Raw genomic sequence first — 15,000 nt, 5'->3', positions numbered from 1 at the left:
ATCATCAAAATTTCCAAATTGAGGAATTGATTGAGTTGCATAATCATATAATGAATGTGGATTATATAAAAATGTTTCAGCTTGTAAATTAACTTTATTTTTAATTGTACCATCTAATAGAGTAATCGTTGAATCAATATATGGCAATTCTCTAGCTAATTTATGATAAGGACCAGTATCATTTGGATTTGATTGAATTGCACAAAGGAATAAATCAACCCTTCCTAATGGTTTACCATTTATAGTGACCTTTTCATCCTTTTCAATAATAGTACCCAAGGCAGTGTAATTGCTAGTGACGATAGGACTATTTTCAATTGCTGAAATGAAATTTTCAATTACTTTAACCCTTTTTTTTAAATATATTTCATTATACTTTTTAAATTGGTCAATATTATTATGATTTTTATAGACAATTGCAAGTACTTTCTCAACAGTTCCACTATAATGTGGAATGTTAGCTACATCAATTATTGAATGAGGTTTTCCATAAATGGTTACAGTTTCATCTGGTGTCATTAATAATAACAATTCATGAATTGGTACATCGAATGAACCTTCCAAAGCTTCAATTGATTTTATAAATAATTGTTTTCTAGTAAATTCCTTTTCAACAGTATCATTTAAATCTACAAATTTTACAGTATCATTCAAACCTAAATAACGAGCAAATTCATAATAATACTCACCCAAATCAGCCATTGAATAGAATTCTATTCTTTCTTTAATTAAATTAAATCCTGTTCTTAATAAATCATTTCTATTCATTTCAATAAATTCTTCATTACCATCAACGTCATCATGATGATTATTTGAACTTTTTTTAAATTTAACATATTGATAATCATTATTTAAAATTGATGCAAGTCTAAAATAAAAATTTGGAAAATCAGGGAATTTGTTAATACCTTCAACTAATAATGATAATTTTGAAACTTCATCACTTCTTTCAGTTATAAAAACTGCATACCATGGATTTAATTGCTCTGAATAATAATAGATTGATAATGGATCGTGGTCTCTATTAATTATATAATTATTATGACATACTTCATAAGTTGTTAATAAATGTTTACCAATATAAATTTCTGGATTTCCTTCCATCATTATAAAATTTAATATATCTAATGCTCTTGCATTATATCTATCAATTGCCATTACATTTGAAAGTAAATCTAATTTTCTTAATTTTTTAACTAAAACCTTATCCTCGCCAATCATTTTACTTGTGACACCCTCTGCATCGATATTAATATCCAATTGATCAAAAGTTGGTTTAAATTCCTCATTTGTTAATGAATCAACGTAATAAAAAATTTCAACAGTATCTTCAACTAAATGATCCATTAATGTGAATAAAAGTATATGTGATTCAATATTGTTTGGATTATTTGCAATCTCTTTAATTAAACATTGTTTTAATGTAACGGTTTCACCATTTAATAATGTTACTTGCTCTAAATTTGCATATTCTTTCATATATACAAAAAGACTAAAAAATACATTTCTCTCTCTTGGATTATTTTCAACTTGTATTAAATATAAATCCAATGTATCTACAACTTTACCATTTAGTATTGTAGTACCATTAACTCCGATATGTGCACCTAATTGTTGATAATAGAAATTATTTTTTGGTTCATTTTTAATTGATTCTAAAATTTCTTTTTCATTAATTGTTGCATCTGCAGTTTGAAATTTAAAAGTATAATAATTTGAATTTGGATTACTTTTATTAAAATCTGAAAATATTTCTTTTTCAAAAAATTCATCACGTTTACCAATGTACATAAACTCATTTGTTTCTGGTTTCATTTCTGATGTTTTTGTTGATATTGTTGTTGATGATGATAGGTTTGAATTTGTTGTTGAAAAATTAAATACTTGTTGTGATTGTTTATTTTTAAATAAAATACTAGTATTTTTATTATTAAATGTAGATGTGGTGGTGGTGGACTGATTATTATAAAATTTTTTTATATTATTAAAACTATTTTTAAAATTATTATTAATAAATAATAATTTTGATTTATTTAAATTATTGAATAATTTATTCATTTTTTTTTTTTTTTTTTTTTTTTTATTTAAAAAATAAAATGTTATAAAAAAAAAAAAATAAAATGTGAATGGAAATAATTTAAAATGTAAAAAAAAAAAAAAATTAAAAAAAAATTAGGATATGGTCCAACTTTTAATATTTAAAAAAACCAAAAAAACTTAAAAAAAAAAAATAAATATCTAAAAATTCACCGAATTCCATTTTGTTTCTTGAAAAAAAAAAAAAAAAAAAAAAAAAAAATCTGAGGGTCACCCACAAAAAAAGAAATTAATTATAACCAAAAAAACATACCACACACCATTAAATAATTTATTTTGAATTTTTAATATTTTTATTATTATTATTTTTATTAATATAAATAATAAAATTTGATTTTTCTATTTTTTGTTTTTTTTTTCATTACTTTCTTGTTGTGTCTGTATTTTTTCATAATCGATCCTTCTATTAACGAAAATTGAAGTCTCTTGAATTTCACTTGATGACTCTGGAAGAACTTGTACTTGCTCAGTATGTAATAGTAGTTTTTCTTCTTGTGATTGTAGATGTCCTAAATGCATTTTTTCCTCCACTATTTGTTGTTCTTCTTTTTCTGCAAGTTCTTCTATTCTTTTTTGTTGTTTCACTAAATGTTTTTCTATTTTTTTTTGCATTCTTTCAAGCTTTTGTTGTTCTCTTTCTTGTGCTATTTTTAAGAAAAATGCTTGTCTATTTTTTTCAACCTCAATTTCTTTTTGTTCTCTTAATTTTTCATAATTTACTCTATGATTAACAAAAGATGTTTTTGGAATTTGATTATTTGGTTGTTGTTGTTTTTGTTGTTGTTGTTGATGTTGTTGTTGTTTTTGTTGTTGTAGTTTTTGTTGTTGTATTTGATATTCTTTTTGAATTTGTAGCATTTCTTGTTGTTTTCTTTGTTGTTCTATTTCATATCGTTCTTTTTTTAGTTGATTTTTTTCTATTCTCTTTTTTCCTAGTTCTTCTTTTTCTTGACGTTCTTTATCTTGTTTTGCTTTTATTGATAATAAATGATTTTCAATTCTGTTATAAAGTTCTTGTTTTTTTCCATTTTTTAATAAACCTAATGAACCTGAAATAATTTGAAATTCTCTGTATTTTGTTGAATCATAATCAATACCTTTAAACTTTTCATATGTTAATAAACCACTACTACTTTTACTATTACTATTACTACTACTATTACTATTACTACTATTACTACTACTATCGTTATCAGTTTCTAATAATTTTGATAGATCTTTTTTTGTAAAATTGAGGCTACTAATTTTTACAAGTTGATTTAGTATTTCTAATATATGTTTATTATCTTTATCAATTGAAAACGCCTTTTCAAATAAATCAATTTTATTATATTCCACTGTGAAGCTATCTTGATCAAGTTGGTTTTGTCCTTCTTCTTGTTGTTGTTGTTGTTGTTGTTGTTGTTGTTGTTGTTGTTGTTGTTGTTGTTGTTGTTGTTGTTGTTGTTGTTGTTGTTGTTGTTGTTGTTGTTGTTGTTGTTGTTGTTGTTGTTGTTTATAATAGTATTTAATAGTAACATTATCTTGGTCTATTAAATAGAATAATGCTAAATATGATTCAACATGATTTGGATTATTTGCAATTTCTCTAATTAAACAATCTTTTAATGTTACAATTTCACCATTTAATAAATGAATATGATCTTCTTTAATGGTTACAATAAATTGTAGAAATAGATTAAAGAAATTTAATTGTTCTTTTGGATTTTCATCAATCGATTTTAAAATTTCAAATTGATTAGTTGATTTTAATTTATCATTTGTAAATTTATTATAAAATTTGATTTTTGATTTTTTATCAAGAAATTTGAATTCTTGTGATGATATAATAAATTCTTTTAAATTTTTTGGTAAGAATGACTTTTTTCTGTTTGTTGTTGTTGTTGTTGTTGTTGTTGCTGCTGTTGTTGCTGCTGATTTTGGTACTCCTAATTTAGAATTTATTTCAGTCGAAAAAAATCTATATGATTGATGTTGCTGTTGTTGTTGTTGTTGTATTATTTTATTATTAAATAAAGTGTGTTTACTGTGTACAGCAATGGTTGTGGTGGTTGTGGTGGTGAGTGTGGTGGTGGTGGTAAGATTAATACTATTAAAATTATTTAAACCACTATTGAGTTGATTAAAATATTTATACAAATCATTTTTTTTACTTAAAAATGATTTAGTTTTATTAAAGCTATTTGATGGTAATCTTAACATTATATTTCATTTAAAAACTAAAAAAAAAAAAAAAAAAAAAAAAAAAAAAAAAAAAAATGCAAACAAAAAAAAAAAGTGAAAAGATTTTTAAAAAACGAGTTTATTACGGAATATAAAAAAAAAAAAAAAAAAAGTTATAGAGAGCAAATTTTGGTTTGTAATGATTACACAAAAATAAACAATCATTAGAAAAATTAAATTGTTCATTTATTGGATCAACTAGAACAAGTTAAAAGTTTAGTGGTAGACCAATTGAATCCAACCAATTCAATGTTATTTTGTTATGGAGGTGATAATATAAATAGATCTAAAAAAAAAATTTTGAAACAATTTGAAACCAAATGGAACAATTTAGAATCAATTTGTCAAAATCAGTTTGTAGAGAATCAAATCTTTTTTTTTTTTGGTTTTTTTTTTTAAATTAAATTCTATAAATAAAAATTAATATTATACTCTTTGGAATGGTAACGACACTCCACCTTCTCATCACACAAAACATGGTACTCTGTAAATTCATATGAATTACTTTCTAAAATCTTTAGAGTCAGAAAAGTATTTTTTTTATTTTTTTTTTTTTTTATTTTTTATTTGTATTATTTGTTGTTCTTCTTTATCAAGTTATTATTTTACATTTTGTATTTTTTGTTAAATTTGACATTTCTTTGAATTTTATAGCTGGATAAATAGAAATTGATTCAAGTGTTGAATTTTGATCGAGCATTGATGCAATTGATTTTTTAATTAGATTTAGAATATATTGAAAAAGAAGAATTCAAATTTAAAACAAATCTATTTGAAGTTGATTTTGATATTGAATATGAAACAACCTATGGATTCGTTTATGACATGATTAAAGAATTATATCCAAAACATTTGAAATTAAAATCTATTGATTGCTCAGATCAAGGGACACCACATCTTCAACAATATCACTCAATTTCAAAATTAAATCAAAACTATGAAAGTGTAGAAATCAATGATGACTTCATACCATAATATAGATTTTTACAATCACCAAATTTACATACACTCAAATTCGACCTTCAATTTCATTTTATATCTTCAATCTATGAGAATCAAATTTATAAAAATTATAAAAGAGATAGTCATGGTTTTAATAAAGATAAAATAGAATTAGATTTTAATAAAATGGATAATTTTAAATTTATAGATTTTGGATATCCCGGTTATGATGATGATGATGAAGGAATGGGATTTGAAGTTCATGGTGATATTAAATTTTATATTGATAATGGTATTAATGAAGATAATCAAATCTATTGATAGAGAGAATTCATATATATCAATACCACCATATTCAATGTCTCTATGGAATCAATGTTTAAAATTATTATCAACAAATTCAACAATTACAAATTTATCAATTACTCATAATTGTAGAAGCACCAAGGAATGTGAGTGGGATGAAAATGGTTTATACAACGAAAATTTTTTAAATGATTTAATGAATTCACTTGCAAATAATAAAAACAATTAAAACTTTTACACTTGACCTTAATTTAGAAGATTATGAAAATGAATATACAAATACAAATATAGATTTAATTACTAAATCTATTGTATCAATGCTCGACCAAAATACAACGCTTGAATCAATTAATATTTTTGCATTTTGGGATTTCAATGAAATATCATATTTAACAAAAAATACAAAATGTAAAGTAATAACAAAAAAAGGAAAAGTATAATTTATTTGTTTGAAATATTTAAATTCACGTGTTTTACATTAAAAAAAAAAATATACGCATACATACCAATTCAATCAACAAAATAATAAAAATGTTTATCAGATACCCAAAAAAGAAACAATTTATTTTCTTTTGATAATTTTCTTTTTAATCCAGATTAGTTAAAAAATAAAAAAAAAAAAAAGATCTATCTCTTTTTTTTTATTTTCTAAAACAAGATTTAGGGACCTTTTTAATTAAATTAAACGAAAGGGAATATATTTTATATAAAAAAAAAGATAATTAAAAAGATTCATTTAGATTATTTTTATTGTTTTCAACCGTTTTTATTAATTATATATTTCTGGATTTATTCTATATATTTGAAAAGATTTTTTAAATTACTTAAAAATTTGATTGATTTTAATTTTAAAAAGTTGATTGAGTGAGAGAGTATATTTATTTTCTAAAGCCAATTCAAATAATTTACTTTGAGTATAGCTTTCACCAAATAATTCAATTGTATCAGTTGGATTTGTTAATAAATTTGCTAATGAGTAATAAGCTAATGAATGTTTATTTGAAAGTGGAGTTAATTCAATTGATTCTACTAATAATTGTTGTTTATTCATGATTGATCCATCATCAAGTTTAACTTTTTCATTATTATCTTTTAAATATTGTGATAATTTATAATAATGATTTGATTTAATAACAATATCACTTTCAAATTTAATTGCTATAACCATTATTTCAATAATTTTATCATATTGAGTTTCAATTGATAATAATGTTGATAGTTCACCGTATGCTCTAGAGAATGTTTCATCTTTTTCATTTATTGATAATAAAATTTGTTTCTTTGTTTTACCAAATTGAATTTCATTTGAATCCATTTCCACTGCTAATCTCACCTTTACAAGTAATGAATTGTTTTTGACGTTAGTAAAATGGAAATTCTTCTTCGCGTTTTAAATTTATTAAAGTTGTACATTTCAATACCTAATTTTAAATATGCTAAAGAGCATAATGGATCCATTGAAATTATCGTATTTAAACAAAATACCATATCCAATCTTTTTTCATAATTTTTTAAGCCTAGATCAAATGTTTGATTTAAGTAATCAAACATAATGTCATTGGAAAATGTCATTACTTCATGTTGTATATCTAATAAAGATTTATTTGGATCGAATAAAAATAAATCTGATTCAAAATATCTTGGTCTACGTTCTGTTTTACATATTGCACTTTTAAAAAGTCATTACCTATTCTTTCCGTACGATCTACCATTGATAATTACTTTTTCATTATCTAGTGTAATATTATTTAATTCTGAATGAAATTCACAAAAGCTATCTTCATGATCATTTTCTATTTCTTTATAATAATGTTTTATTATAATATCTTTATACTCTACAAACAATTGATTGTATTTATTAAATTGATTGTGGGTGAAAATCTCTATTTTCAATGAAATTATTCCAGTTTATAATAAAAGGTATAATTCTAATACCTCCTAGGAAATGACCATTTGATTCCATAGAAAAAAATGAAAATAAATTTAATACATGTCTATTTGTATCATCTACAGTAAATGCCATTACAATTAATTTAATTTTATTAACTTTAATTCAATATCTTTAACTAATTTACCATTTTTATTGAATTTATACCAATCCACTTCAAATGTATCATCAATTAAATGATATATTAATGAGAATAATGCCAAATATGATTGAACATATGATGGATTATTACCAATTTCTCTAATTAAACATTCTCTTAATGTAAGCACTTGACTATTTAATAAAGTTACTTGTTCTAAATTTGAAATTTCTTTCATATAGGCGAAAAGATTAAAGAAAATGAATTTATCTTTTGGATTATTTTCAATTTGTATTAAATGTAAATCTAATCGATCTACCAATTTACCATTTAGTTTTGCTTTACCATTGATTCCAATATGTCACACAATTATTATTTGGTTCATTTTTAATTAATTCTAAAATTTTATTTCTACTAATTGTTTTATCTGCAATTTCAAATTTAAAATCATAATACTTTTCAATAGATTTTTAAAAAATAAAATAAAATAAAAAAATTTTATATTAATTATGAAACCAAAATAATAATTTGATTTTTTTTTTATTATTCTTTTTTTTTGAATTATTATTAATATTAATTTTATTTTATTTTATTTTATAATTATTTAAATTGAGGTACATGAGTAATTGTCATTATAGCAGTAAAAATTGAAGTTATACCTTCACCTAAAACGAAACCAGAGGCAACTATAATACCATATTCTCTAAATGAATGACTATTTTTTCTAAACCAATACCATTGAACAAAAGCACCAATGGCTCTAACGATTGAATAATTTGGAGTTTGATAGAAACCAATTGCTAAAGCGATACCACTTGGTAAATAATATTCAAGATTTGGATTAAATGCTTCAGCAATTGGAATTAATGATACCAATACACCCAATACAATACAAAATGGTAATACATTATGAGCCAATTCTCCACCATTAACCAATTTAGCCATATTTAACCAAACAGCAGCAGTTGGTGCCTGTAGTCCATCCACTGATGGTATAGTGTAGGCATGGGAATATAATTGATAAGCTGCAACAGCGAAAATGATTGAAAAGAATGAACCAATTAATTGACCATAGAATTGTACACGTGGTGAAGCTTTAATTAAATGACCAGTTTTTAAATCTTGTATCATATCACCAGCTTGTTGGGAACCACCTTCTGCAATTGCACCAGCTACTAAATTTGCTAAAATATTCTTTGGTGAAATGACTGCGAATAGAATTTGAGAGATTTTACCAATACCACTAACTGGATTAATGTCAGTTTCACCCAATGCACGTACTGCCAATATACTTGTAAGCAAACTTAACACCACCGCAATTACAGTCTCATATACCTTGATTCCAAACAAGGGTGAAACGATGACCACACATAATACACCCGAAGCGATAGTGCCTGCAATCCACCAAGCATGGGGCACCCTCTGTGAAGGTGGTGCGGGGTCAACGCATTGGGCATCGCTAAACTTGCCATTATGGTTCTTTATCACGCCAAACTTTATCAACAGCATCCTAATGATCAACACCGACAATGACACCAACGATTCGGCCAACATGATGAACAAAGATATCCAAAGCACCCACCCCTTCACACCATTCAATGCGGCTGATTTCGACTGATCCGCTACCACCCACCCGGAAGCCTTTGCAATTGGTCCGAGTATACCCCACCCAATGATTGCACCGAGTAGTGTAGAAACACCCGTTCTTGTGCCCATAATCATGCCTTGACCTACATAGCTAAAAGATGGTGTCAATGTCCAAAAGAAGGTGCTCTTTACATAATTTCCAAATATTGGTATCGATGATAAAATTGGGAAGAAATAACTTAACATTGTGTAAATGAATGAAACTAAAAACGAGTAAAACAACACCTTAACTTTCTTATCCCAACTCTTTTTAATCTTTATTTGTTTCTCATCATATGTTAATAAATCATCATCTTCTCCACCAACATCATGATAATGACCCCTTGGTGAATCCTCAATCAACTGTATACCATCGCCTAAATTCTCTATCGCACCACTGCCACCACCATGTATTTCCTTTACCAACATTTCTGAATGCACTTCTGTATCTTTTAAATTATGTAAAACTTTAATCATCTGTGCAGTTGCAGCGCCAGATGGAAATTTCAATTTCTCAACTAATATAGTCTGTTTACGTAATGGTACTGAAAAGAATAATCCAAAAAATGCTATTGAAAAAGACCACAATAGCAATCCCCACCATGTAAAATAATTTGGTAATTCTCCAACCAATTCCGACGACGATCCCGACGATCCTAATGATGCTGTACTGTTATTTACACCCTTATTATTAATTTCATCATCATATAACATTTTTAAAGCAGGTATGATACCAACGAAACCACCTGCCAATGGCATTGTTGCCGTTGCAACAGCAACGGTTTGTAATAAAACATTTTCAAATTGATTGAATCTAATTTGAAAATGTTTTGCAAATACTTTAAAAAATAGAAATCCTAATAATGTTGATTGTAATGATCCCATAGTAATGAAACCAGATTGTAAACCATAATACATATTTGAAAAACATAACATACCTCCAATTATTAATCCAACTAATACTGATCTAAATGTAAATTGTTTTAATGTTGATAAATGACCATCATCAATAGTTGTATTATTATTATTTTTATTATTATTATTATTACTACTAGTAGTACCAATTTCATTTGAATTATTTATTTCATTATTATTGATATTATTATTATTATTGTTGTTGATATCTTTTTTTATAATTTCATCATCATTATTAAAATTATTATCATCATATTCTTCATCATCTATAAAATTACGTTCATTCTTTATTTCTTCATTATTTACACCAATACCAATACCACCATCACCATCATGATATTGCCTTAAATCATCTTCTTCACCATCCAACCCACCATTATTATTATTATACATTTATATTAAATGGTTTTTTTTTTTTTTTTTTTTTTTTTTTTTTTTTTCCAAATTATAATACATAAAAAAAAAAAAAAAGGGGGTTGTTTGTGTGCTTTGACTTTAAAGACTTGAATTGTTAAAAAAAAAAAAAATTAAAAAATTTAAAATTAAAATTAAAATTAAAATTAAAAAATATAAAAAATATAAAAAAAAAAAAAAAAAAAAGTGAAAATAAAAATTTGTTGGCTTAAAATAGAATCACAATCACAAAAAGGAATTTTTTTTTTTTTTTTTTATAAAAGAATCACATCTTTAAGAACCAAAAATAAAAAATAAAAAAATAAAAAATAAAAAATAAAATAAAATAAAATAAAAATAAAAAAAGTTGAATAATGAATAAATCTTTACAAATAAGATTAATAATAATTATTATTTTATTGGTCCAAACATTTCATTTTCCCCAACCCCTAAACAAAAATAAAAATAAAAATAAAAATAAAAATAAAAATAAAAAAAATAAAAAAAAAAAATAAAAAAAAAAAAAGAAAGAAAGAAATCAGTTGGAAAAAATAAACTACGATAGTTAAAATTTTAAATTGATTGAAAAAGAGGAAAAGATATTCGTTTGATAGCTAAAGAAATGAATTAACTATTCGTTTTTTTTTTTTTTTTTTTTTTTCGGTTGAAATCGAAACGTTTAGAAAATTTTATTAAAAATAATTTTAATTTTAATTTTTTTTTTTTTGGAAATTGAAAAAAAGATAAAAAAACGAAATTATTTTTTTTTTTTTTTTTCCGAAAATTTTATTTTATTTTTATACATTGTTATAATTAATCCAAAAAATTATATATAGATAATAATGACAGAAACCAATAAAAATGTTGATGCTTTAGAAAAAATCAATCAAATGTCAAGTGCTGACTATTATTTTGATTCATATTCACATTTTGGTATTCACGAAGTAAGTTTTTTTTTATTATTATTATTATTATTACCAAATATAGTAAATAAAGTATTAATTTCTTTTTTATTTTTATCTTTATTTTTTATTTTTATTTTTATTTTTATTTTTTTTTTTAGGAAATGTTAAAAGATGAAGTTAGAACATTAGCATATAGAAGAGCAATTATTAATAATAGAAAATTATTTGAAGGTAAAGTTGTACTTGATGTTGGTTGTGGTACAGGTATTTTATGTATGTTTGCAGCTCAAGCAGGTGCAAAGATGGTAATTGGTGTTGACAATTCAGAGATGTTACCAATTGCTCAAAAGATTATTACAGCCAATAATTTCGATAAAACCATCACTTTAATTAAAGGTAAAATGGAAGAAGTCGTATTACCAGTTGATAAAGTCGATATCATCATCAGTGAATGGATGGGTTATTTCATGTTATACGAAGGTATGTTAGATACTGTACTCTACGCTCGTGATAAATATTTAGTACCAGGTGGTGTAATTCTTCCAGATAAAGCAAGTTTATATATCACTGCTATTGAAGATCAAGATTATAAAGAAGAAAAAATTAATTGTAAGTTCAATTTAATTAAAAAAAAAAAAAAAAAAAAAAAAAAAAAAAAAAAAAAAAAAAAAAAAAAAAAAAAAAAAAAAAAAAAATATTCATAATTCACACACACCAGTAACTAACTTTTTTTTCTCTTTTTCTTTTTTTAAAATAATTGAATTACAGATTGGAATAACGTTTATGGTTTTGATATGAGTTGTATTAGAGAAATTGCACTCAAAGAACCATTAGTTGATGTTGTTCAACCAAATATGATTGTTACAAATGATTGTTGTATTTTGGTATGTGTGGTTTGTTTATTTAAATTTACATATAATTTTTAATTTTAAATTTCTAATTTTTTTTTTTTTTTTTTTTTAAATTTATTTTATATATATTATTGTAGACTGTTGATATTATGACAATTACAAAAGATGAATTAAAATTCAGATCAGATTTCAAATTAAAAGCATTAAGAGACGATTTAATTCATGCATTTGTTGTATATTTTGATATTGAGTTTTCAAAAGGCGATAAACCAGTTTGTTTCTCAACTGGACCAAAAGCAAAATATACTCATTGGAAACAATCAATCATGTATTTTGAAGATCATATTAAAATTCAACAAGGTGAAATCATTACTGGTACTATGGATTGTGCTCCATTTGATAAAAATCAAAGAGATCTTAAAATTAAATTAGATTTTAACTTTGCTGGTGAATTAATGAAAAGTTCTTCTTCTTTAGAATACCATATGAGATAAATAATTAATTAATCCAATCCAATCAATCGATCAATCATATTTAGTGGTCTCTGTTTCAATTAATCAAAAATATATCAAAATTATATAGGATTAAATTTCTTAAAAAAAGTAATAAAAAAAAAATAAAAAAAATAAAAAAAAAATACAAAATTATAGATATCTCAAAAATTCCTTATCCTTTTTTCCAGTTTTTTTTTATTTTATTTTTTTTCTTTTCAACTTTTTTTTTTTTTTTATTCATTTTTTTTTTTTTTTTTTTTTTTTTTTGTCAACAATCCGCATTTTTCAAAACGCACAAATGGATTGTAAAGAAGATGATTTAAAAGTTAATAGTAATAATCAAATAGAAATAATATTTGAAAAAAGGTATATGGATATAAAGAATGAATTTACATCATTTCAAAATTTATTTGAACCATACCAATTAGAAATTGAAAAAAAGATTCAAAAATTTGAGAATCAATTATCTGGTAATAAAGAGATTATAACTGAATTAAATAGAAATATTCAACAAGAACAATCAGAAAAACAACATTTAATTAAACAATTTAAAGAAATTCATACAATGGTAGTATTAATGAAAAATAAATTGGATGCAAGTGAAAAGGAAATTAAATTATTAAATTTAAAAAATGAAGAGTTGACTTTAGATTTACAACTATTAAGACAAAAACAACAACAACCACAACAACAAAAAGAAAAAGAAAAAGAATATTAATAATGATAATAATATATTTTGTATATCAATTGATTAAGAAAAAAACAAAATTAAAACTTATTGCTTAGATTTATGATGTGATTAAAAAAAAAAAAAAAAAAAAAAAAAAAAAAAGAGGAATTCTATATTATTGTCAAATTATTGGTAGTCTTTATTTTGAAAATGAGAAATAGAAAAAAAAAAGTTGAAATAAAAAGAACGATAATCCAATAAGGTTAGCAATATATAGAAAACAGGTCAAATTATTTGGCCAACTTTTTTAATTTTTTTACCTCAATTTAAATCGCAGATCCTGAACGATTAAAAAAAAAATAAATAAAAAAAAAATAAAATTATTAAAAACAAAAAATTAAAAACCGATGATAGTTGTTTATTTTATTTAAATGGGTCAAAAATAAAAAATTAAAAAAAAAAAAGTATTTTATTTTATTTTATTAGATTAAAATAATTGAAATGGCAATTGATAAAATAATAAATAATTTAGAGATTTTAATAAAAGCTGCAGAACCAGTTGTTGTTGTTGTTGTGGTTGTTGAAGTAGTAGGTACTGGACAGAAATCTTGATTTTTATCTAATAAAGTACCAATACAGTTTTTACAAGTTACTGAAGTTGATGGATCAAGGTTAGTTGGTTCTTGAGAAAAGTAAATATTTGAAGAATCAAAAGGCATTAGGAGTGTTACCAGAATTAACGTTTGTAAAATAAGATGTTGAATTGTATAAGTAGAATAAAACTATATTGTTTGATGAGGTTGTGATGTTACAATTTGTCATTTGTGTATTTGAATGATTTGCATAGATAATGGCACCATCACCACCTGCATAGTTGTTGCTAAATGTATTGTTGATAATTAAAAGTGGGATTGAATATGTGTATATTACACCCCCGTCCCCCACAGCGCTATTTCCATCAAACACATTGCTAACAATGTTACCAGTGGCGGAAATAAAATTAACAGAGCCTAAAAGAAGGATAACCGACCCTTTCAATCCGTTGTTGTTAATAAATTGGCAATTATTAATTTGGAATTGTTTGGCACTTTGTATCGACACTGAATAAGATACTACGGCAGATGTAAGGGTAGCATTATTGTTCTGGAATGTAGATGAACTTAACCCTAAACTTGAGTCTGCGGAATAGAGTATACCCTCAACGGTGGTGCAGTTGGAGAAATTTGAATCAGTCACAAAGAGACTCCCATTCTCACTGTAAAATGCTAACAATGCATTAATTACCTTGTACATTCTCAATATAATTATTCGTATTAACTGTAATAATTAATTCACTATTTCCAGAATTGGCTCCATTAATTGAACAACCAGACATTGAAAACGAGCTTGTAACATTATTCTGTGTTGGTTGTGTTAATTTAGAATTTATATCAATCATTGAATCATTTGAAGTTTTACTTGAATCAAAGTCTTGGAAATTACAAGCATCAAATGTGACAGAAGTATATGCAGAATCAGAAGCAACTTGCAAAATTGTTTGACTGAAATCTT

The 15,000-nt window shown here is 24.1% G+C and overlaps 8 protein-coding genes and 1 pseudogene across 8 annotated transcripts in view; 4 read left to right on the top strand and 5 right to left on the bottom strand.

Moving 5' to 3' along the window:
* DDB_G0291546 (hypothetical protein) overlaps positions 1-2,058 on the bottom strand; it is a gene marked incomplete at both ends in the record, with an annotated part of 2,898 nt that extends 840 nt beyond the window's left edge. Inside the window, one exon of the mRNA XM_630202.1 lies at positions 1-2,058. This exon is cut by the window's left edge and continues 840 nt beyond it. Within this exon, the coding sequence (XP_635294.1) occupies positions 1-2,058 (2,058 nt within the window).
* Positions 2,059-2,436: 378 nt separating this feature from the next.
* On the bottom strand, positions 2,437-4,299 carry DDB_G0291548 (SAP DNA-binding domain-containing protein; the record flags this gene model as incomplete). The annotated part of the gene is made up of 1 exon (XM_630201.1): positions 2,437-4,299. The coding sequence occupies one exon, from the start codon at positions 4,297-4,299 to the stop codon at positions 2,437-2,439; it is 1,863 nt and encodes a 620-aa protein (XP_635293.1).
* Positions 4,300-4,796: 497 nt separating this feature from the next.
* DDB_G0291550 (hypothetical protein) lies at positions 4,797-5,295 on the top strand (the record flags this gene model as incomplete). The annotated part of the gene is made up of 2 exons (XM_630200.1): positions 4,797-4,806; positions 5,045-5,295. The coding sequence occupies 2 exons, from the start codon at positions 4,797-4,799 to the stop codon at positions 5,293-5,295; spliced, it is 261 nt and encodes an 86-aa protein (XP_635292.1).
* Positions 5,296-5,551: 256 nt separating this feature from the next.
* On the top strand, positions 5,552-6,173 carry DDB_G0291552 (hypothetical protein; the record flags this gene model as incomplete). The annotated part of the gene is made up of 3 exons (XM_630199.1): positions 5,552-5,732; positions 5,824-5,981; positions 6,165-6,173. 3 exons carry the CDS (start codon positions 5,552-5,554, stop codon positions 6,171-6,173), a joined length of 348 nt encoding a protein of 115 aa, XP_635291.1.
* Positions 6,174-6,388: 215 nt separating this feature from the next.
* DDB_G0291678 (hypothetical protein) lies at positions 6,389-7,833 on the bottom strand (the record flags this gene model as incomplete). Its single annotated transcript, XM_630198.1, has 3 exons — positions 6,389-6,891; positions 6,990-7,237; positions 7,616-7,833. The coding sequence occupies 3 exons, from the start codon at positions 7,831-7,833 to the stop codon at positions 6,389-6,391; spliced, it is 969 nt and encodes a 322-aa protein (XP_635290.1).
* Positions 7,834-8,195: 362 nt separating this feature from the next.
* Positions 8,196-10,529, bottom strand: DDB_G0291554 (hypothetical protein; the record flags this gene model as incomplete). The annotated part of the gene is made up of 1 exon (XM_630197.1): positions 8,196-10,529. The coding sequence occupies one exon, from the start codon at positions 10,527-10,529 to the stop codon at positions 8,196-8,198; it is 2,334 nt and encodes a 777-aa protein (XP_635289.1).
* An 842-nt stretch (positions 10,530-11,371) lies between these two features.
* prmt1 (protein arginine methyltransferase) lies at positions 11,372-12,779 on the top strand (the record flags this gene model as incomplete). Its single annotated transcript, XM_630196.1, has 4 exons — positions 11,372-11,473; positions 11,593-12,043; positions 12,203-12,318; positions 12,423-12,779. The coding sequence occupies 4 exons, from the start codon at positions 11,372-11,374 to the stop codon at positions 12,777-12,779; spliced, it is 1,026 nt and encodes a 341-aa protein (XP_635288.1).
* A 298-nt stretch (positions 12,780-13,077) lies between these two features.
* Positions 13,078-13,497, top strand: DDB_G0291558 (hypothetical protein; the record flags this gene model as incomplete). The annotated part of the gene is made up of 1 exon (XM_630195.1): positions 13,078-13,497. The coding sequence occupies one exon, from the start codon at positions 13,078-13,080 to the stop codon at positions 13,495-13,497; it is 420 nt and encodes a 139-aa protein (XP_635287.1).
* Positions 13,498-14,157: 660 nt separating this feature from the next.
* DDB_G0291560 overlaps positions 14,158-15,000 on the bottom strand; it is a pseudogene marked incomplete at both ends in the record, with an annotated part of 1,297 nt that continues 454 nt past the window's right edge.

The sequence above is a fragment of the Dictyostelium discoideum genome (assembly GCF_000004695.1).
Source record: "Dictyostelium discoideum AX4 chromosome 6 chromosome, whole genome shotgun sequence".
Taxonomy (NCBI): Eukaryota; Evosea; class Eumycetozoa; order Dictyosteliales; family Dictyosteliaceae; genus Dictyostelium; species Dictyostelium discoideum.
This window is presented reverse-complemented; position numbering and strand designations above follow the sequence as displayed.